The sequence below is a fragment of the Bubalus kerabau genome, chromosome 7 (genome assembly GCF_029407905.1).
Source record: "Bubalus kerabau isolate K-KA32 ecotype Philippines breed swamp buffalo chromosome 7, PCC_UOA_SB_1v2, whole genome shotgun sequence".
NCBI classification, from domain to species: Eukaryota; Metazoa; Chordata; class Mammalia; order Artiodactyla; family Bovidae; genus Bubalus; species Bubalus kerabau.
Genome location: NC_073630.1, coordinates 118,273,696 through 118,297,087, shown reverse-complemented (window position 1 = coordinate 118,297,087; position 23,392 = coordinate 118,273,696). Strand labels below are relative to the sequence as shown.

The following is a 23,392-nucleotide window of genomic DNA, read 5'->3' as shown; positions in this document are numbered from 1 at the left end:
CGCGCGTTTGTGGCTCCTTTTTCTGACTTGTTTGTGCGGACCTTTTGGACGGAGAGTGGTGGACTCTTCCAGCTCCTGCTCAGATGTTTTCTGGCTCTTAGTCTGGGCTGTGGCAGGGATCTCCGAGACGGAAGGCCCTGCACCCACCCTCTGCTGTGTCTGCCGCAGGCCTGCAGACCGCGGCCGGTGCTGAGGAAGTGGGCTCTGGTTATGATAGAAGGCACGGCACCTTCAGCAACCGACGTGAGCGCCGTCCGAGCCGATGGAGCAGGGACACGCAGGAAGCAGGGAGTACCCGAGGGCAGGCTGTGGGTGCCTCGGGCCGCTGCCTCCTGTTCCTCACGTGGCCCCAGAGACCGGCCTTCTCGTGCCGTCTGTCTGACAGCCCTCTGATTTGGCCCGTTGTCGTTTGCTGTCATCACGGCAGCAGTGGCTGAAGGCACAGCTTGGCTTAATCTGAACATTTGGGTGTTTGTGCTATTTATAAACAATTAGAACAGGCGTGGAAGCCTCTTTACCGCAAGCTGGCAAATGCAGCAAAACAGGGACCGTCTGTTACCCCGTCTGCATGGGCGCGGGCACAAAGCAGTCACACAGGCACACACACATCTACCCATATTTAAATGTTTCTCATAAAAAAAAAAAAGGCCTTCAGCCATCGGCCATATGGTGTAGAGACTCTGCTTTGAAATGCACAACTTGGGCTATAAGACACCTGAAATCCGAAGCCGTCTTAGAACCTTGCCCTAATGTGATGGGTCCCATCCCTGTTCAGCAGACACACACTTCTCCCACCGTTTTGAGGAGGAAGGGTGGAGGGGAGGAGAGTGTCACCTCACAAAGGCTTTGGTTTCAGTCTGTCTGTCCCTCCCCCGGTGCCTGTTCCCTATGTATATTTCATGACATGAGCCTTCCCGTGCGGTGGACACATCCCTTCTCCTCTTTCCTGCTGCACTTTTTTTCTGGAGAATTTCTCACTCTCTAAGGTGTCGTTTGGTTTGTCTGTCTCCTCCTTCTCACCTCTGCCAAGGCCGAGATGACTGTCTCTTGCGTTCACTTGCTCTGTCACCAGGGCCCAGCATGTGGATTAATCAATACTTGTTGAATGGATGGGCTGAAAAACCTGTTCTTCCTTCTGCCACGTCATGACACACACTTTTGGCCAAAGCTGTCTGAAAGGGAACGGGGAGAGTGTCAGCAGCTTTGGTTGTGCGGGTGGCTGCCAACGGCTTTTCACCCCAGCTCTGTCACCTGGAGGAAGGCATGGGGCTGGAGTGCAGTCACGGAGACGGGCCCTGCAGGAGATCAGCCAAGAGTCCCAGCTTCTCACGGAGGGATGCGGTGCTGCCGTGTGTGCTATATGAAGAGCTGCTGGAGCCTAGAATCCCAGACTGACAAATTCCTGGGCAGATAAGAGCAAAGCTTGGGGCACAAGCATGTGATTTGCCCAGGGTCACTCAGGTAGATCACCGGGCTGTCCCAGGTGGCACAGTGCTAAAGAATCTGCCTGCCAATGCATGAGATGCCAGAGATGTGGGTTCCATCCCTGGGTCGGGAAGATTCCCCTGGAGAAGGAAATGGCAACCCACTGCAGTATTCTTGCCTGGAGAATCCCATGGACAGAGGAGCCTGGTGGGCTACAGTCTATGGGGTCCCAGAGAGTCGGACACGACTGAGCACACACACACACACACACACACACACACACACACACACACACACGCCCAGGTAGAGCTGGGATCAGTACCTCTGCCTGTCTTCCCAGAGCCTGTTTAACTGCTCACCACACATCCTGTTTGCTGCTGAAGCCATCTGCCTCGACTCTGAATCTGTAACAGCAAGGGAGAGACCGTTCTCTGGTGTCACACACGCAGGGGAAAACAAATAACCCAGCGGATAAAATGCTGTTCACAAGTCCTGTGTCCTGAGAGCGTGGCCGTTCTTCACAATGCTTTTATATTTCACAGTGCCTGTCGTTTTCTCCTGAATTTTGTAAACCAAGTAAGACCAGAGAAGATGTTGGAAGAACAGTAACTTAGGAAAAAAAAAAATCAATCAAACCAGGGAGTTACAGTTTCTCTTTTATATTCTCCATCCAGAACTTCAGGCTCCTGTGTCAGGAAGGGCTCGGAGCTGGTGAGGAGCAGCTCTGTGTGGCCGGGCGTTATACACCATTTTAGAATAACAGACGCAGCCACGACCCTGCCCTTTAACAGCGGGCTTATTAATTTTGAATTTGAATGACGGGGGAGCAGATGGTGCGGTGGGTGTGGATTTAGGCCTTTGGCCATCTGTAGGGTTTGGGGTCTGAGACTGGCTGCACCCCTCCCCCGCCAACAGCTGAGCTCTGTCTCATCTCTTCCTGGTCCAGAGGGGTTGCTCCTCTAGCAGTTGGTAAGGTCAGGTTGCTGATTGTTTTGGAAGCATCAGAGTTTATTTGCACCACCCAGATTCTGAAGCCGAGCTGTCGAAAGGTTGTCTTCTCTGTTGTCCTTCAAATCTGGGTGATGTTTTTGTTTAATTACAGAAGCACACACAAGCGGTCTTTCATCGTGCATCGTGTGTATTATTGATGTGAATGAGAGGTGAGCCCTGCTGCAGAGGCCCTGGGACTTGCTTACACGGAAGCGCGACACTTCTTGCATGATTGGATGTTTCTAAACGGTTACCCAGCACGACCCTGCACGCCAGAGACGCCCATTTATTAAAGAGATCTCCTGTTTTGTCTTGAGTTAAGCGTTTACTTCAGTGTTTAGAAAAAAGAGTAACAGAGCTACACCATTCAACCTGAAGGAGCGTGCACGTTCCCTGCCTCTCTCTCGAGGTTGGACGGCTCAGTCATCAGAGGTCCTCTCCTGCCTGCCCAGCCGTCCTGCCCGCCTTCCCTTCCCTCCTTCTTCCCCCTCTGCTCTCTCATCGGGGTGACGGCCCCGAGGCCCGGCAGGACTGCAGCCTGAGGCGTGGTGTTGCTGCGGCTCCTGCTGACCCAGCAGAGGTCAGCTTTGCCGCTGCCACAGTGAGGTCCTCCTGTAGCCTGGGAATTGTATCATTCCGCAAAAGGAGAGATGAAGGTGGTGGGAACAGGGACCTCTTCGTCCCTTGTGCTGGGTATTTTAACCGTGGCGAAAGCCTTGGAAAAGTCAGTGATATCTGAAACTGGATGTCGGAAGGAAGTCAGGGACGGGCATGAGAACAGAGAAGCTTCCATTGTAACAGGTGCATCAGTTGCACTACACGAGCCCCGCTTCCACCTCCCTCAAGGCAGACTCGGACAGACGGCTCCCTCACATCTCACTTGTGAATTTGCCTCGAAAGCGTATAACGTTACCTGACTGTGTTTGTGCTTGAAGAGTGGGCCTCAGACTGCATTTAACACAGAGGTTTGCTCTTGCTACAAGGGAGACGCTTCTGTGTACCAGCTGGGAGGTGAGTACTGAAATCTGGGCCAGTAGCTGGGATGGTGGAGCTAGATGGCACCAAGGTCACCGTGTCCAGCCTGTCCCATCTGGATGAGTCAGAAACAGGACCAGAGAAGCGAATTTGCCTTTGACCCTGATGCCTGCTCACGGTAGCACTGGAGCCAGGCTGCGTCTGGAGCTGTTGCTCTGCCCGTGACGCGCGCCTCCTCCCATTCCTGCATAATGTCACCCCGTCGTCCAGTCTCTTGTTCTGATGAATTGGTGCGTCCTTGCCATGTAACAGCAGGCCCGAGTTGAAGTGTGGCAGTGTGTACACAATTATGAAGGCTTGTACAGTTTTAAAAGTTGTGCTTACAGTTTCTTTTTTTAAAAAAAACAAGCACATTTATTTATTTATTTGGCTGTGTTGTGACGTGTGGGCCCCCTGCCTAGGGAGCGTAGAGTCTTAGCCGCTGGACCACCGAGGACGTCCTTGCCTATCGTTTCTTGCTGGTTGCCAGGCATTCTTTCAGAAGGGACTTCTGTGTGGCATATTTATATTTCTTTTCGAAGGCAACTTTGGTTAGAACCTCCTCAGAGGGAGTGGGGGCAGGTGGCCCTTGGTGACGGCTGCCCGCCTTGCGGGCAGACGTGAAGTCATCGTTCCCTGAGGGGGACCTGCTTTCCTGTCCTCATCCCGCCCCGCGCTTGACTCAGTCTGTGTTGGTCTCCTAGCATCTGGCCATTTCTGGCCACGTCTGGGTCTCCTCCCTTATTTTAGCACACGCTTTCAGGGGCCGGAAATCGATGGCCAGTTAGCTCAGACATCCCCGTGAAGGACGGTTTGCTGAGTAAACTGGAGCGGAGGCGTTGATTCGGAGTGTCGGTGCTCTGGTTCTCTGACGGGTGGGCCGGGAGGCGTTTGGCCGCGTGGCGTTTGGCCGCGTGTTCTTCCGCGCTTCTTCCTCCTCGCAGCGTTCCAGATTTTGGGAGCCATCCTTGTAATTGCCACGAATGTCATTCTCGAAGGTCTAGGAAGTCAGGACTTATTCAGTGTTAATTTCATATCGAGAGCTCATTCCTGGCCAAGTGTGTCAGTTAGCTGGTCCCTGGCAGCCTTGTGGGAGGCGTTTGCTATGGCTCAGGCGTACGGGAGTTTGAAGGCAGTTTAAGCCACGAATAACTGAGACACAGCCAGGTACTTTTTGGCTGTGTCATTTACTAATCACTGTTAGGCTTCTTGATCAGGCCTGTTGAATTCTTGAGCCCTCCTGCACTCTAAACACACACACGCGCGCACACACACACGCGCACACACACACACACTCAAACACGCACACACACACGCTTTTTTTTTTTAAGAAGACCATAGCCCCTGTGGTGGCCACTGTCAGTCAGGCCCCTGTTTGCTGTCTCTGGTTCAGAAGCATCCCAAGCCCAGGGCTCCTTCTGTTTTTCTCCCTTCCCTGGCATCACCGGCCAGCCTGCCTCTGCCCTGGGGATGGCATGGGCGGAGGGGGGGATTCCGTCAGAGACTGGGGCTCGTTCGGGGTATATTCGGTTTGTTAATGATGAGATTTATTCTGTGCCGGGAACTCACAAGTGTGCTGAGTAGAGTGGGGCATGTTTCGACTTCTGCCCTTCTTAGGGAGGGGGTGCTTGTGAACCCTTGCTTCCAACAAGAGAACACGGCTTGCGTATCTGCTGCGCGTTTCGTATCCCCTTCCTGCATGGTGACTGACAGCTGTTCTTGTCCTCGTTACTCGCTCAGCCACCGCTTCTTGAGCTGCACGCACGTTCCTGTCGCGGTCGGTGCTCTGTGAGGCTCTAGGACCAACCCTTAGGAGACGGCTGGTCAGGGAGCCGATCTGTGTGCTGGTTGGAGCTTTGTGAGTGCTGTGCCAGGAACGCCCTCAGGTGCAAGACAGCTCGTGGGTCACTTCAGGAGGTTCCGCATCTTATCAGCCTGACTCCGTAGCTCTGCCCCCCCTGTAAGATGCTCATCACATTGCTTAAAAATTCTCTGCTGTGTATCTCCTTTCCATTCAGTTGAGAACCGTGTAAGGATAGACTGTTGGCTATGAATACTTTTTTTCTTTAATATTCCCACTGCCAAGCACAGAAAGAAAGTCAAGGGCTCATTAATGTTTCATGAAAAAAGGGATGGGCTTAATGGGGGTTGTCCCCGGGTTGGCTGGGGGGAGACCGGGTGGGTTCACAGAGGGAGACTGGGTTTTGGTTTTCCTTTTACACCTCTTTTATTTGAAATAAGTCAGACTTACGGAACAGGTGCAAAAACAGTGCACAGAATTCTTGTAAGCTCTTCGCCCAGATTCTCCAAACATTTTATGACATTTGCTCCTTCTCTGTCTGTCTGTGTTTTCCTTAAATGTTTGAGGGTGGAGGACAGAGTACAGGGGTGGGGGGCAGAGCTGGAAGAGACGAGCTGAGCTGCGAGCCTTTCTGGGGTGAGAAGGGGGCCTGGTTGGAGTTTTCTGTCCTTAGGTCAGTTGTTTATCCTTCCTGAGAGTTTTCTGTTTATGAAATGACAGTGTCAATCATGCAGATTACATTGTTGTTAATGTTTCTGAATGATGTGTTTGGAAGAACAGTTCCCGTTAGGTTTATTGATGTTTCACAGAGTATGGGAGGGAAACTAGACTCAGTTTCTCTGGAGGAGGAAGATCTGTGGTTTATTGAGAGCTTACTGTGTGCTGTGAATGCTCTGTATCTTTGTTGAATCCTTATAACTCCCTTTAAGGTGGCTGCTGCTGCTGCTAAGTCGCTTCAGTCGTGTCCGACTCTGTGCAACCCCATAGACAGCAGCCCACCAGGCTCTGCTGTCCCTGGGATTCTCCAGGCAAGAACACTGGAGTGGGTTGCCATTTCCTTCTCCAATGCATGAAAGTGAAAAGTGAAAGTGAAGTCGCTCAGTCGTGTCCAACTCTTAGTGACCCTATGGCCTGCAGCCTACCAGGCTCCTCTGCCCATGGGATTTTCCAGGCAAGAGTACTGGAGTGGGGTGCCATTTCCTTCTCCAGTTTCCTTGACTGATGGTCTGCAATTCAGCACAGCTGGCCGGGGTCAAGGGAGAGGTTTAAGATGCGCTGTGGTTGCAGAGCTTTAGAAGGGCCGAGAAGGAAAGCCGGCATGCCAAGGTGTCACCATTTCCGTCTGTCACTGGGACAGTTCTGGGGACAAGTAGGCTGTTGAGTTTGCCCACTGGGAAGGTCTAAAGTCTTAGAGGTTCTGTTAGCCTCCGGGAAGCCTCTGCCTCCACTGTACCCACCAGATCCAAGGGTCTATTTTCACATGACTTAATTAAGTCAAGCTTTTTAAATTCACATCAAATAGTGGCCGCAGAGATGCAGTTAATCTAGTGGGAAGTGTGACACAGTGGCGTTTCATGGGAAACAGCTCTCGTCTCCATTGTGCCAAACATGATGTCTCACAGCTGGCAGCGCGGCCTGGTGGCCCTGGGCCCCCCTACTCCGCCCCGCTTCCGGAGTCAGCGGCTTTCTTACCCTGGACTCTCGCTGCTTCCTCCTCCCCGGGGCCTGCTGTTCCCGTGGTCACTCTGGACATCTGCGGAGCCTTAGTGTTCCGACTGGGCAGCTCGTGGCCTCAGCATGGGCTGGCAGGGAGGGCAGGCTTTCATTCTTCTTTGAGAGGCCTCCGTGTCTTTTGAGAAATGGAGTGTTCCTGCCTTAGCAGTAAACAAGGCCATCGCAGTCCTCAGCGATTCTGGCCCTCCGAATGTGAATTTCGCGATCCTAAGGGGACAGAGGAGCCTGGTGGGCTGCAGTCCATGGGGTCGCTAGGAGTCGGACATGACTGAGCGACTTCACTTTCACTTTTCACTTTCATGCATTGGAGAAGGAAATGGCAACCCACTCCAGTGTTCTTGCCTGGAGAAGCCCAGGGACGGGGGAGCCTGGTGGGCTGCCGTCTATGGGGTCACAGAGAGTCGGACACGGCTGAAGTGACTTAGCAGCAGCAGCAGCATTGGAGAAGGAAATGGCAACCCACTCCAGTGATCTTACCTGGAGAATCCCAGGGACGGGGGAGCCTGGTGGGCTGCCGTCTATGGGGTCGCACAGAGTCAGACACAACTGATGCGACTTAGCAGCAGCAGCAGCAGTAAGGGTGCTCAGGAAGGAGACAGATCCCTGCCATCAGGCAGCAGAGAGCACTGAGGATCGCAGGGTGTGAAAATCACAGGACACTGGCCCAGACTGCTGAGACACGGACATAGAAGGAGTGGCTTCAGTGAGCCCACTCTGGCATCGTTCCACACACAGAAAAACGCTAACTTCCTCAACTTGGGATACCTGGTTTTCTTTAATTAACCATAATCTTTTGATGTCCAGACTACCTGCCCTTTGTTGTAAGACTTCTATATAACCTGGCTCCTCCCCCTCGCCTCCTCAGAGCAGTTCTCTCAGCATCACTTGAGAGATGCTGTCTCCCGGACTTGAAGTCCTAAGAATTTCCACCGAATAAAACACATAACTCTCAACTTTTAGGTTGTGACTGGTGAGTCAGCACTGTCTAAGTGATGCTTCCCTATTTGGGGATGGTGCCAGGGCCCCTTTTGTGCCCAGTGGACTGAATGGGCACCGTCTCCAAGGGCTTTAAGGCAGGGTGGTGTCACAGGAAGCACCTAGACACAGGTGTGCCATCAGCTGGACTCGAGTCTGGAAGTCCCTGTTCCTTCCAGGGCTTCTAAGGCTACATCTGTGACCCCAGAGCTGCAGGGGAGAAGCACCTGTGGTGAGCATTCCACCAGGAGGGTGACAGACACACGTGTTCGCGAACGCTTCATTTCCTCTCTGCCTCGGTGTGACGCTGACCTTGGAAGGGATGCCGACAGAGGATGCAGGCCTGGGGGCCGGGGCTGGCTCCTCCCCTTCGCCCCCGGCCTGGTCTTTGCTTCCTCAGCAGGGTCTTTGGGAACCAGGGCAGCACGTGGTCTCCCCCCATGCCTGATGGAGAGGGTCCATGAACTCCTGTACTAGACGTCTCCCTCTGACCTTGCCCGCTGTAGGGTCTCTGTCATCTCTGGGAGGAGCCAGAGCTGGTTGGGGTGCTCCTTCCTCCCAGGTGTGTGGGCTGAGCTCATCCACCTCACCAGTGACATGTGGAGAAAGCCTGTGGTGGTTTCAACGAGGCCACGTTATCCGTTCAGTCTTCCTTTCCTTTCCCCTTTGTTGTTATTCCTTCCTCTGATTAGAAGGAAAACTCGTTCAGGCATAAAGGTGCAGTGCAGCTTTATGGTCGTGGAGAGAACTTGGTTCATTAGCGCTTTCTGAGTCTTTGCCTGAGACTGAAACTTGCTTCCATCCCTGCAGAGGCAGAGCTAGCTCTCTGTATGCTAGTCCAGTCCAGGGTTCTCACTCCTGGCTGTTGCTGCTGGGTGGCAGAATCTTTTCTTAAAATTCCATTTACCTGGATTTTCTTAAAACTTCACATATCAAAGCGTGATCACATAAAATACACACAGCGTCTTCTAATTTTACTTCACCTTGACTAGTTAGGGTTGTTTTTTTTTCTCTTATTCTTAATTCTCCACCTCTAACTCTTCAGCCCAGAGTTCCAAGCTATGAAGACAGAGGAATCAGCTGCTCAGACCGAGGCAGCCGCTGCTTTCTGTTACTGCAGATTACTTTTGCTGGTTCTAGAATTTCCTAAAAATGGGATCATGCAAGTCTGCCTTTTTGTGTGCCTCACTGTTCACTTATGTCCTTCTTTTAGGTGGGACCATGCAAGTGTGCCTCTGCGTCTTGCCCCGTCCTCTTACGTCCTTCTTTGAGATTCACCCGAGTTATGCAATTGGGTAGTGTGTTTCTGTTTTTGCTAAGAAATATTCCATCGTATGAGTACTTTGTTATTTGTGACCCGTATGTTTGTTGCTGGTTGTTATTTGTTGTTACCCACATGTTTCTTATTGGTTATTTAGCTTGTGTGCAGTTATTGGTTATTATGAGTAGAGCTGCTGTTTTTGTGTAGACCTGTGCACTAATTTCTTCTGGGTAGATACCTTCCAGGGGAATTCCTGGGTCAAACAGTAAATGTCTGTTCAGTTTTCTAAGAAACTGCCAGCTATTCTGGGACGTTGTACCACACGGACCCCCTGCAGGAAAGCTAGGGTTCTGCTGCCAAGGTTTGCTATGAGCCGTCTTCTGAATTCTGGTCATTCTGGTAGACGTATAAGGGCATCTCGCTGTGATTTAAATTTGCATTAACCCGATGATTAGTGAGTATATATGCAGATGCATATGAAATAAACAACTTCAGTGAGGATTCATAACCCTGTCTCTCTGATCTGTCCAGACACAATGCCACACGGGTTGGTTGTTGTAGGTGGAACTGAGCCTTGACACGAGGGGACTTGGGGTCTCCAACACGGCTTTTTTCTCTCCAGTGTTGGCTGTTCTAATCTGTTTAATTTTTGTGTATTTTACAGTCATCCCTGCAATACAGTTTTTCTAAAAAAAAAAGCTGCTGGGATTGTGTTGAGTCTATAGATTAATTTGGGGGAGAACCTCTCAAATGGATGCTTATAGTATCTCTCCTTTTGCTCGGCTCTTCACCAAGTGTTCTCAGCAGGACTTCACAGTTGTCAGTTTATAGGTCTCACACACGTTTTGCTAAGTTTATCCTTAAGTATTTCCTGTATTTTACTGCTATGAATAGTACTGGTTTTTCTTTTTCTTTCAATTATCAGTGTTCCTTGCCTAGTGAGGAGTTTTCCTGTTTTATAGAGAAGCTGACAAATAAGTAGACAGGTGAGGGGCATTCCCTCTCCACTGAGTCGGTTTGGGGAAGGCTTTGCGGAGGTGACGTTTGGTTGCACCTACAGAAATCTCAGTTGGAGGAGAAGGTGAGTGCCAGGGGCAAGGGTGTTGCAGAAAGTGGCACTGCCGAGGGCGGGCAGGAGCACAGGGAAAGCTCTGAGAATGAGAGGCAGCTGGATCAGGCCTCCCTGAAGCGCGAGCAGTGGAGTGTGGCAGGTGGTGAGCTTATAAGGACACCGGGGCCAGATTCACAGGGGTTTACTGCTGCACAAGGTTAGAACTTTATTCAGTGAGCACTTGGGAGTCCTTGCATGTTTATGAGCTTGGAAAATGAGCTGTTTTTTTTTCATTTTTGTATAAAAGTTGTGGTAAAATATATATAATGTAAAATGTACCGTTCTAGCCATTTTGAAGTTTCTAGTTCAGCGGTGTTAACTGCATTCACTTTGCTGTGTGGCCATCACCGCCACCATCTCCAGGGCTTTCCCATTTCCCAACTGAAACTCCACATCCGCTGAACACTAACCTTCCCCGCCTTCCCCCAGCTCCTGGCAACCACCGTCCTACCTACTGTCTCGAGGAGTTTGACTCCTCTGGGGCCTCACCTGAGTGGAATCCTAGGTGCTTGTCCTCTCTTGACTGGCTTATTAACTGAGCTTGGTACCCTCAAGGTTCACCCCTGTTGTAACATGTGTCAGAAGTTCCTTTTTTTCTTTTTTTTTTGAGGGCTGCATGGTGCATGGATGTTAGTTCCCTGACTAGGGATCGAACCTGTAACCCTTGCAGTGGCACTCGGAGTCTTAACGCCTGGGCCACCGGGAGGTCCAGAAGCTCCTTCCTTTTAAAGGCTGAGTCCTGTTTCACTGTGGCCGATTTTCATTTCATCCATTGGTGGACGCTTGTGTTGTTTCCACCTTTTCGCTATTGTTAGAAAGCAGAGGACCCCAGAGAGCAGGGATTAGGAGCAAGAAACGCTGACCTAAATTTCTCTGTGGAAGCTTTCTTCATAGTACCCACCATCATTTCTGGCTGTTTTTATTTATTTGCATACTGTTTTTCTTTCCAACATGAATGTTAAGATTGTGTTTGTTTTGCTTATCATTGCATGCTCTATAATTAGGTACTCAAGTATTTTTGCGAGTTGTTTTAGTAAATATTTTTTAAAAATCTTATAATAAGTAGAGCACTTTTTATAATCTTTTAATTGTAAGCTAATGTAGAGCAAATGTAATGGTTTGCGTTTTTCTCATCCACCCTTTTGCTGTCTCTTCGTGTTCTCTTGGTTGAGAACAGCCCTTCCTGCCCCAGCCTCTCCCTGTGCCTTTTCATCCTCAGTGCCGCTGCCAGAACGGGCTGCCTTTCCAAAGATGGAGCTCGATCGATGGCACTTTTCCTGACAACTCGGGACTCTCATGAGCCCAGGTGTTTATCTGCTGCTCTAGATTGCGATTCTTGGATGTCAGAGACTTGCCTTTGAACACATCGACTATAGTGTCTTAATCAAGGTCACATTTAACAACTTATTACTGAATTAAATTGAACTGATGTAAGTGGAATGAAAATATACACTCTTGATAGCATGTTTAAAACTCTTCTCAGCAACCAGCTTGATTTTTGTCAAGTCTCATATCAACTTAGGAATCAGGCTTCATGAATCAGAAAATCTGGTTCCTACGATGTCGTCAGGGTACACACATTAACATGATTAATTAAAAAACAAATCTAGGGTTTGTCTTTTGCTTTCTTCAAAACAATAGCTGGATATTTTTATTAGGGCTTTCATAATCCATCCCTGTATTAATCTGACCCTTAAGAATCACGATAATTTCTGGAGAGAAGGTATCCTGTGGATTTTTATACTGATGCCTTAGGGAGCTTCTTGCCCGCTGTGTATAATCCAGAAGGGAAGAGTCTTAGGACTCAGAACATACATACACGCACCTCCTCCTTTAAAGACACAGACTTTGTTCTGGGATATTGACAAATGTTTTAAAGATTCAGAATCTGTGCTGAAACCAAGCCCTCGTTGCCCTGAGTCCAGTTCCGACACTGTGACAAGTGGAGTAGGGACCTTATTTATTGACTTTCTCTTTGCAGACTCAGATTAAACTAGTACCCTCGATTGGATGTCCCTGAACTCAGAGGCCTTCCTCTATTCACAGCAGCTTCTGGAATCTCCACTGTGGTCTTGCCAAGCAGCCCAGGACTGTTATTATCCCCACGTTCTAGACGAGGGCACCGGGAGTCACAGAAGCTTAGTGGTCTATGCTCAGAGTCACCCGGTTACTCAAACAGCGGTCAGCTAGGGTTTGAGGGAATTTTAGACGTGGTCTGGCCGGGGGAAAACTTTCCAGCCAGACAGCATCTAAAGTGGTGCTGCTTTTCTGAGATTTCTCAGCTCAACCTTTGGGCAGCCCATTTAGATTATCTGCAGAGGCTGTGGAAATATTTGGAAGAGTCTGCATGAGGAGTCTCAACTGCAGCCCTATAAGGGAAAATATGCAAGTGCTCTGCTGAGCGCTGGCCCCTTGGCTTCGGTGCCACCGTTGTGTCCCCCGAGCCCCCCCGCGTGTTCTCCTGTGGTGTCAATGCGGCCTGAGCAGCGCAGACCCCGACCAGGAGATGCCTAGACTGCCTGAGAAGGCGAGCTTGCCAGAATCGTTCCTGCCCTGCCTTCCAGACTGTCCATAGGCGGTGTAGTCACTGACTATGAGAAGGCAATCCGTGGTATTTTTCCCTGCAACTGTCTCTTCAAATCTTAGGAATTTTGTCTGTTATGGAGATCTGGAAACGAGCAGGTGAATTAATCCACCAAACACATACTGAGGATCCTGCATTGTTCTAGCTCCCATGTCAGGCGTGTGCTCAGCATTCTAGGTAGAGAGAGAGGTCACACACGGTCCCTGACTTCAGCCTGCCTCGTGTCGGGTGAAGAGAGGGACGGATTAACCGTGGTCACAGCATACGGTGGGGGGTGCTCGCAGTGCAGGTGGGCTGGGGAATCCAAGGATAGATAGGTAAGAGGTGGCTGGTAAAAGGGGTGTGTGGGGGGAGGGACAGGGACACCCAGGGTTCAGGCGCAGCGCAGCAGTGTGAGCCGAGGTCCAGGGCAAAAGCAAGCCTGGTTTATGTGGGAAGTGAGTCATTCAGAAGAGCTGTGGGTGAGGGGTGGGGAAAACCGAGTCTGGAAAAATAAGCAGGGGCTAGTTCAGATTCTGCTACAAGGTCAGGAGAAGTCATTGAAAAGAAGAACGTAGGGGGGCATTTTCCGAGGCGCCTCCGGTGTTGCCCAGTGGTCCTTAGAGAGAGGGGTGAGGTGGGCCTTTGTGAAACCAGTGCTCCAGGGTCCCGACTGTGGACCCAGCCCCCGGAGACAGTCTTCGTGAAGGGCAGGTGTGTGGCTGCCCAGGCATTCTCAGCCGCACCCCCCTCCCCCCTCAGGAGTTTATGGGATGCGCTGTCTGTATGAGTTCTGTGCAGGGCGGGTGGAGGAGATGAGGTCCCTAGTTTGGTCCTTACCCTGGAGGCTCAGACTTTTATCTTCTTACAGGCTCATCAGTCGGCCTTTTCTTCTACATCTGATTTTGAGTCATAGTTAGAAAACTTTTTCCCACACCAAGGTTATAAAGGAATTTGCTTGCTATTTTTTTCTGGGACTTGAATGATTTCATTTTTCATAGTTAGATTCTAAAGTATCTTTAGCCTTTTTTCTTATGTCTGATGTAAGTGTTTGATTTTATCTTTTTTTTAATCCCCCCAAATGGTTACTAGTTGTCCTGACACCAATTTTTATTTTAAGAGGTCCATCTTTCCCCACTGATTTGACATACTGTCTTTATCACAGGCTGTATGTCTATGAAGCCTATGATACATAGGCTATCCTATGGGTCTGTTCCTGGACCTTCTGTTCCATACTGTGGATCTTATTGGAATTTGTGTATCAGTATAATACCATTTAAATGATAGAACTTTTCTGTTATGCTTTAGTAGAGGATATGGCTGACCCCCTTCATTGTCTTAGACATCTCTTATTTTTCCCTATAAATCTTAGAATTGATTTGTCTAGTTTGAGACACAAAAGAACATTTGTTACATGTGTATTGGGCTTGCATTAAATTTACCTGATAACTTGGAATGAACTGACGTCTTTGTGATGTTAAGTTTTCTGTCCAAAGGCAAGGGGCGCTTTCTGTTTGCTCAGGTTACTCCTTTGTCTTTCAGACGAGCTTTGAAATTTTCCTTATGTCAGCTTTATGTAAGGTAAATTAAGTATTTTATGTTTTAAGTCACCTTTTAAAATGGAATTTTCTCTTCTATTTATATCTTATTGTTTGGTATAAAATATTAGTGTTGGTCACTCAGTCGTGTCCGACTCTTTGCAACCCCATGGACTGTAACCTGCCGGGCTCCTCTGTCCATGGGGATTCTCCAGGCAAGAATGCTGGAGTGGATTGCCATTCCCTTCTCCAGAGGATCTTCCTGACCCAGAGATTGAATCCGGTCTCCTGCATTGCAGGTGGAATGCTATGCAAAAGCAACAGTTTTGAATATCCTACTTGATTAACATTTTTCGGTCACAGTTTTGCCTTTTATCGTGGATTCTTTCCTGTTCTCTAGGCATGCTTTCGTATCAGCTGTGCACAGAGACAATTTTATTCTTTTCCATTCTTAAGTTTCTGATTCCATTGACTAATATTCCAACGCAGTGTTAAAAGCGGTAGAAGAAATGGGCTTCCTTGACTTGTTTGTGACCTTACTGGGAATGCCCGGAGTGTCTCCTCATTAAGGAAGATGTAGTTTTTGTTGTGTGCTGATGTCTTAAGTCTGTTTGGGCTGCTGGAACAAAATAGCACATACAGGGTGGCTTACAGACAACAGAAATGAGTTTCTCATGGATCTGGAGGCTGGATGGCCAAGGTCAGGGTGCCTGCCTGGTCGAATCCTGATGAAGGGCCTCATCTGGGTTGCAAATGGCTGACTTTTCACTGTGACCTCACATGGTACAAGGGGCAAGAGCGCTTTCTTGAGTCTCTTTTGTAAGGTCACTCGTCCTGTTTGTGGGGGCTCCAGCCACAGGACCCGATCACCTCCCAAAGGCCCTGCCTCCTAATATCATCGCACTGGGGGTTAGGTTTCAGCAGAATTGGAAAGGGGGCACAAGCATTCGGCCTATGACAGTTACTGTGTGTATTTTATCAAACTAAGGCAGTATGTATCAATTCCCATTTTATTGGCTGAAGTCAGGACTGCGTGTTGAGTTTTCCTGAAGGCACTGTCATCCTCTATGGGGAGGATCCTCTGGTCTCATTAGGTCTGTTAGTCGTGAGTGGCATCAGCAGCTCTTCTAATGTGGAGCCGTCCTCGCTCCTGGAACGGACTTCTTCTGGTCATGTGTGCTATTAAGGTGTTGTGTTGGTTTCTGTTTGCTAATATTTTATTTAGGAGTTTTGCATTGATATTTGTAAGTAAGGTTGGCCTTTAGTTTTCTTTTTGGTGTTATCTGCATCAGGGTTAGGCATCGTTTTTATACCTGGTCCTAAAGAAAGAAAGGGTTGGAAAATTGTTTATCTGTTTCCATCCTTTGGAAAAATGTATGTAGTAATCTTGATGGTTAAGCTTTGGTACAATTCCCCTGTAAAACCATCTGGGTCTTGTGCTTTTTTTGTGAGGCTAGTTCTTTGTTAACTTTCTTTGCTTCCTCTATGGAAATTGGCCTGCATAAGGTTTCTGTAACGATTTGGTAAATTTTGTTCTTTTCTGTGAAATTGTCTATTTCACTTAGTTTCAGATCTGTTTGCGTATGTACATAGTAGTCTTTCGAGACTTTTCTTACACCGTGTGTAGGTATTTAAGGACTTCCTAGTTTTAGAAGATAAGGAAGTTGCGGGTTGTGTCCCTTGAAGTGTTCGTGGAGCCCGAGGCTTAGAGTGGCGCTCTGCTAACACGAGCGCATGCTGCAGTGGAGCGCGAGGCTTAGAGTGGCGCTCTGCTGGCACGAGCGCATGCTGCAGTGGAGCCCGAGGCTTAGAGTGGCGCTCTGCTGGCACGAGCACATGCTGCAGTGGAGCGCGAGGCTTAGAGTGGCGCTCTGCTGGCACGAGCACATGCTGCAGTGGAGCGCGAGGCTTAGAGTGGCGCTCTGCTGGCACGAGCACATGCTGCAGTGGAGCGCGAGGCTTAGAGTGGCGCTCTGCTAACACGAGCGCATGCTGCAGTGGAGCGCGAGGCTTAGAGTGGCGCTCTGCTAACACGAGCGCATGCTGCAGTGGAGCGCGAGGCTTAGAGTGGCGCTCTGCTGGCACGAGCACATGCTGCAGTGGAGCGCGAGGCTTAGAGTGGCGCTCTGCTGGCACGAGCACATGCTGCAGTGGAGCGCGAGGCTTAGAGTGGCGCTCTGCTGGCACGAGCACATGCTGCAGTAACAGTAAGGGCTGCCATTGGTGAGACACCGCCCCCGTGTGGGTGTCAGTGCACTTCATCCTCATTACAGTCCTGGGATACATAAGAATCATCTCATTTGAAGGATGACATAATTTGGGGGAGTTACCCACTTTTCAAAAACAGAAATAGACTCACAGACATAGAAAACAAACTTATGGTTACCAAAGGGGAAAGGGAGGGAGGAAGGATAAATTAGTAGTTTGGGATTAAAATGTGCACACTACGATATATAAAATCAGTAACTAATAAGGACCTACCGTGTAGCACAGGGAACTATATTCAATATCCCATAATGAACCATAATGGAAAGTAATCCAAAAAAGGACACACGTACATATATGACTGAATCAGTCTGCTGAGGCTAACAGCATTGTGAATCAACATTTCAATAACATCTTTTTCTTTTATTTCATGGCCATCGCTGCTCAGCAGGCCAGGCTTGTCTCAGGTCATCCACGGCGTGATTATCGTGAAATAGTCGGAGCAGGGCCTTTGAGTCAGAGCTGCGTTCAGACTTGTCCTGCTCCATTCCAGCTGTGTGGCTGTTAGCATATTGTTACCTGGAGGAGGGCCTCAGACACTTATTTACTTCATAACCTTAGGCCACCTCTGAGCCTCAGTTTCTTCGCCTATAAAATGGGGTGAGACCAGTTTCCACCTCCTGGGATTGTTGGGAGCCTGCATGAAGTCATGCATGTAAAGGGGCTAGAACAGTGTCCAGTGCCTGTGACTGCCGTGTCAGGGAACAAATGGGCCCTGGCCTCTGGTCCCCCTGTCTGTGGAGCCGAGTGAGTCTTTACAGCATTATTGTGAGAATTAAAGTGTCCCACGTAGATGCTGAGAACAATGCCTTTCACGCGACAGGTTCTCAGAAAGCACTCCTTCCCCTACTTTGTCCGTCACTCGCCCATCAACAATTCTTGCGTGGTTTCTTCGTGGCCTGTGCTGCTAGGCAGCTGTAAGGTGCTGGGAGATAAGCAGAGCATAAAGCCTGCTCCTAACCAGCTGACTTGCTATTTTGAGGAAAAAACAAATCTTAAGGTCAGTCAGCGCCTGGTTATCGGTGCAGCGGTTGAGAGGAAAGAATTTAGTGCCTTGGGAGGGTTTGAGTTGGGAGGAGCTTACTGGGGATGTTGAATTAGAGAAGGCTAGGGGAGAGGGGGTTTGAAGGGCCTGTTAAGGGTACATGTGGTTTGTTCCGTCTGTGGGAGATCCTAGATATGTGGAACTTTTCTAATGGTTTCGAGTCTAATCTGGGAATGTTTTGCATTCTGAGGTGCAAAAAAGAGCTTTGCTTTGAGAATCTTTTGGATGCAGTTTCAGGTGAAAAGAAAACCACGCAGTAGCTTAGTAAACAATGAAATGAAAATTTATGAGAAGGACGCAGGTATCTCAGGCAATTCACGTGCAGCCCAGGCTCACAGGTAACTGAAAAATTCCAGGACGGTCTCAGGAATCTATCCTGCGCCCTGTCTGCCTGGCGCATCCTCTCTCTTGCCTCTGAATGTCTGCGTGTCCTCTTCAGGGTGTAACTTCATTCTTTCTTCCTCTGTTAATGACTTTCACTCTCTGGCACGAATGTGCCTAAGCATGGCAGCTCCGTAGCTCCTGAGTTCACATGTCTTCAGTTCAAGAGATCGAAACTGGCTAAGAGTTCCTAGTCCCAGGCGAGATGTACAGAGGGAAGACTGACCAGCTTGAGCTAGGGTGGTCCAGCTATTATGACCTGGGAGCGGGGTTGGGGGCTGGTCTGCTGGGCCCGGTGGTATAGGTGCTGTTCAGAGTCCAGCTTGTAGTTGAGGGTGCTGTTGTCTGCAGGGCATGGACTGGGCAGGATCCCAGTGGTGATTCCAGGAAACCCCCAGCCCTGCAATGGATCCCCGAGGGGAGCTCTGTGAAAGCAGCACAGGGAGATGGGTTAGGGCAGGTGCTGTCTTTAGTCCTCCAGATATTTTGATGCTGCTAGACAAAACCCCAGGGAAGAATTGCAGGATAAATATGATTTGGCAAATGCGAGAGAGGCATTTTTGATAAAGGAGTATACAGATGGTGATGAAGAGTGGGTACTGCCAGCGTAACATAGATCCATAAACATTTTTAACATTTTTTGCTTATAGCTATTGGCAGCCCTTCAATTTCCGGGCAAGGTTGATTTTGTTTGTATTGTGGTAAAATAAACAGATACTTTGCCTACCTAATGTGAAGAGCTGACTCAACAGAAAAGACCCTGATGCTGGGAAAGATTGAGGGCAGGAGGAGAAGGGGACGACAGAGGATGAGATGGTTGGATGGCATCTCCTACTCACTGGACATGGGTTTGAGCAAGCTCCAGGAGACAGTGGAGGACAGGGAAGCCTGGCGTGCTGCAGTCCATGGGGTTGCAAAGAGCTGGACACGACTTAGTGACTGAACAGCACATGTAACATCCATTTTCCCATTTTAAGCCTTTTTGAGTATATAATTCAGTGTCATTACAGGTGTTCACAAGTGTGTGACTGTGAGCACCATCCATCACCAGAACTTTCATCCTGCCCACCTGTAGCTCTGTCCCCATCGACACTGACTCTCCATCCCCTCCCCCAGCACCTGGTACCCACTATCTTCCTTTCTCTTTGAGTTCTGGGCTTCCCTGGTGGCTCAGTGGTAAAGAATCCGCCTACAACGCAGGAGACACAGGAGACGCAGGTTCGATCCCTGGGTAGGGAAAATCCCCTGGAGGAGGGCATGGCAACCCATTTCAGTATTCTTTCCTGGTAAATCCCATGGACAGAGGAGCCTGGCGGACCACAGTCCATGGGGTCACAAAAAAGTCAGACATGACTTTGCAACTAAACACCAACAGCTTGTTTAACAGCTGTTTGACAGCTCTGGGGACCTCGTATACGTATAAGTGGGATCAGGCAGTATTCGTCCTTTTGTGACTGGCTTACCTCACTTGGCATAATGTCCTCAGAGTTCACCCATGGTGTAGCATGTGTCAGACTTTCCTTTCTTTTTCAGGCTGAATCATTTATCATTGTAAGAATGAACCACATTTTGTTTTTCCACTCACCCATTGATGGACATTGGGCTAGTTTCCACATATTTGGCTATTATGATTAATACTGGCAGCCCTTTGTTTCTGAAGTATAGATGAGATTGTTTTCTACTTAGAATCATCAGGAAATTGTCTTCCTGATGAAAAAGACCTTAAAGGCTGGCTTCTTCCAGCCACTTCATTTCATGGAGGGGAAATCAGGAAAAGGGAGCCACCGAGCACACACCTTGCCTACCCTGAACTCATTTGCCATTTCTCTGCCCACTTATCTAAAATGATGGGAACTTTGGCAGCTAAGAGTGGCCTCAGTTAAGATCCTTTTTTCTGGAGGGTGTTGTAGACTTCAGTAGATTTGGGAAGAATCCCATTGACCAGTGGTTCTTGAACTTTTTTGCTTAGGACTTTTTGGTTTCAAAATATGTGTCAAGAATCCCAAAGAGCTTTTTTTTATTTGTGTGGTTATATCTGTGGCTATTTATCATACTAGAATTTAAGTCTGGAAGATTTTTGAGATATTAAAAGCAGAGACATTACTTTGCCAACAAAGGTTTGTCTAGTCAAGGCTATGGTTTTTCCTGTGGTCATGTATGGATGTGAGAGTTGGACTGTGAAGAAGGCTGAGCACCGAAGAATTGATGCTTTTGAACTGTGGTGTTGAAGAAGACTCTTGAGAGTCCCTGGGACTGCAAGGAGATCCAACCAGTCCATTCTGAAGGAGATCAGCCCTGGGATTTCTTTGGAAGGAATGACGCTAAAGCTGAAACTCCAGTACTTTGGCCATCTCATGTGAAGAGTTGACTCATTGGAAAAGACTCTGATGCTGGGAGGGATTGGGGGCAAGAGGAGAAGGGGACGACAGAGGATGAGATGGCTGGATGGCATCACTGACTCGATGGACGTGAGTCTGAGTGAACTCCGGGAGTTGGTGATGGACAGGGAGGCCTGGTGTGCTGCGATTCATGGGGTCGCAAAGAGTAGGACATGACTGAGCGACTGATCTGATCTGATTAATATATTTATGCAAAGTAACTGCATTTACCAAAGTGATATAGTGTGTGGAAGAGTGACATTGTTTATGTTTCTGCAAGTATCTTCAGGATCTGGCTTAATGGAAGAAAGCTGGATTCTTGTGTCTGCGTCTGCATTTTGTTTGTTATGAACCATTGTTTTGGTGGAAGTACATAAAGATAGCCTGGCCTCACACAGATATGTACTCGGAAAACTGCAGAATATTTTAGTACCTTTCCAGAAAGTTGTGAGTATTCTTTGACACTGCACTGAAACTCAGCAAGTGGTAGTTTCTTAATGGTTTGTGGCAATGTGGACTCTGATGCTGTATCAGAGAGCACTTACTCTCAGTTATTGCTGTTCAGTTGCTAAGTCATGTCCGACTCCTTGCGACCCCATGGGCTGCAGCCCACCAGGCTTCCCTGTCCTTCACCATCTCCCGGAGTTTGCTGAGACTGATATCCATTGAGTCGGTGATTTCTCTGTTACATGAGGATATTTCAGCTTATTCTGCACCTTACTTGTATCTTTACCCACACATGATTTTATGACATGATGGTTTCCTGAGTTGCGTAGATCTTCCGAATGTGGACACACTGCATTATACACCAGGAGATCACGTTCCTCGGTGTCATTCCTAATCTCACTGGAAAAGTCTCTGTTGGGAAGCCATCATGCTCCTGGTGGTGGATGCCTGTGTTTGAAATTCTTATTTTCACCTGGAAGCGCAAATTGTATCCTTGGCAACAAATGCTGTCATTGTTTACCTGGACGTGATGAGGTTTGTTCATTTTTGAGGAAATGTTGGTCACATTCTCAGGTCTGGATAATTGTGGTTCGTCTCTCATTTCTTCTTCGGTGCTGCACGAAGACAGTGGCTCTGTGTAACTCGCGGCTCAGACGCTTGTCACGCGTTCTTCCTGCTTCATCACACAGCATATTAAAAAGGTTTCCTCCAGGGCCGAGATCTAATAACAGCAGTGATCTTTACTGCTTCATCAAAGGCGCTCTTAAGTGAAAGTAGCATCCTGTAAATTTTATTTATTTTTACTGCTAGTGTGTAAGTGAAGAATATATCGACCGAGAGTCCAGTTGGGTGTCACTGCTTTGATTTGCACTAAGATGCCGACAGCTTACCCTCCCCTTCACTTGCGCTGTTAGTGCAGGAAATAGTGAACGATGACACAGTGTTGTGAGAATAGTTTGACCTCGCAGATGCCCTGAAAGAACGCTGGTGTCTCTCAGAGGTTCACATCGTGGGGTGAAGCTCGCTGACGTCAGCCCTGCGGTCCAGTCCTGTGGGAGTCAGAGGGAGACTCTGCTTTAACCCTAGAAACGAAAGGCATGGCGGAAGTCAGGACTTGAGCTGCCATCGCGGTCCTCCCGGCACCCTTGTAACTAAACGCGCTCAGTCTTCCTGGGGAGGGAGCCAGCCCTGCAGAAGCACAGGGTTGCATGTTGAGTTTCTGAAACCACGTCCTAGTGGTTGTCTGAAAGCTATTTGGCATTTTAAACTCCCGTCTATCCTCCTGGACACTGAAATTTAATATCATGCAGTTAACACCAAATGATGGTGTCAGGCTCTCGGGTCGTGACTCCATCTGTTGGCAATGTGGCTTTGGAGCTCCTCCCAGCCGAATACCGTCGCCTCAGAGCAGGGAGCGACCAAGGAGCAATCGGTCTAGAAGATGATGCATGCGTCTCTGAGACGACCTGCGTTCAGCTCATTTGTTTTTCATGTTGGAAAACCAGAGTCGTCCATCGAGCTAAACACAGAGTGCTTTGAGTAAAACCCTGCGCTCATATTTTGACATTTGCAAATCGATGGGTCTCACAGTACCCTTCTCTCCTCTCCTTTATTTTCAGCAATGGAAGAGTTAATAGTTGAACTTCGTCTCTTTCTTGAACTCCTGGACCACGAGTATCTCACCTCAACTGTCAGGGAGAAAAAGGCAGTCATCACAGACATCCTGCTGAGGATACAGTCGTCCAGAGGTATGTCCCTCTCAGACTTCTGGTCTGTCTTCTTCCAGTCTCTTTTGGCCTCAAGTGCTAAGTCGCTTCAGTCGTGACCGACTCTTCTGCGACCCCATGGACCGTTACCCCCCAGGCTCCTCTGTCCGTAAGGGTTCCCAGGCAAAGATGCTGGAGTGGGTTGTCGTTTCCTTCTCCAGGGGATCTTCCCAATCCCGGGATCAAACCCTTGTCTCTTATGTCTCCTGCATTGACAGGCGGGTTCTTTACCACTAGTAACACCTTTTTGCCTCTAAGCCATCCTTAATTCTCATCTTTCTAGACCACATTCATGAATGAATCTATTTACTCCTCAGGTTTTCATCGAAGGCTTTACTATGTGCCAGGGTCTGTGTGAGTCTCTGGGTTTGGAAAGATAAAGCCTTTAAGGAGTTAATGGAATAGTAGGTTCATTGTGGGGGTCCCTAAAATCACCCAACATTGGGAGATTTGCTAGGACTCAGCATGGAGTTGTATTTTCTCATGGCTGGGATTCATCACAGAGGTTGTAAGGACACCCAGACAGGTTATAAAAGAAAAAGACTTCGGCCGAGTCTGGAGGGTTCCACGCACAGGCTTCCTCGTGCTCCTCCTCTCACGAGGCTCACACAGATCGCACTGTCTCCTCAGCGGCAAAAATGCAGCTGCCCGTGTGTCATGCTTCTATTCCGGGAAGCTCACTGGAGACTCAGTGCCCA

The 23,392-nt window shown here is 48.8% G+C and overlaps 1 protein-coding gene across 2 annotated transcripts in view; it reads left to right on the top strand.

Moving 5' to 3' along the window:
* The window catches only part of AFAP1 (actin filament associated protein 1), a 149,391-nt gene that overhangs the window by 31,285 nt on the left and 94,714 nt on the right, over positions 1 to 23,392 (top strand). For both annotated transcript variants that reach the window (XM_055589187.1, XM_055589189.1), the window contains exon 2: positions 22,548 to 22,676. In XM_055589187.1, coding sequence (XP_055445162.1) covers positions 22,550 to 22,676 — 127 coding nt within the window. In that variant the 5' untranslated portion in view covers positions 22,548 to 22,549. The remainder of the gene's footprint in view (positions 1 to 22,547; positions 22,677 to 23,392) is intronic.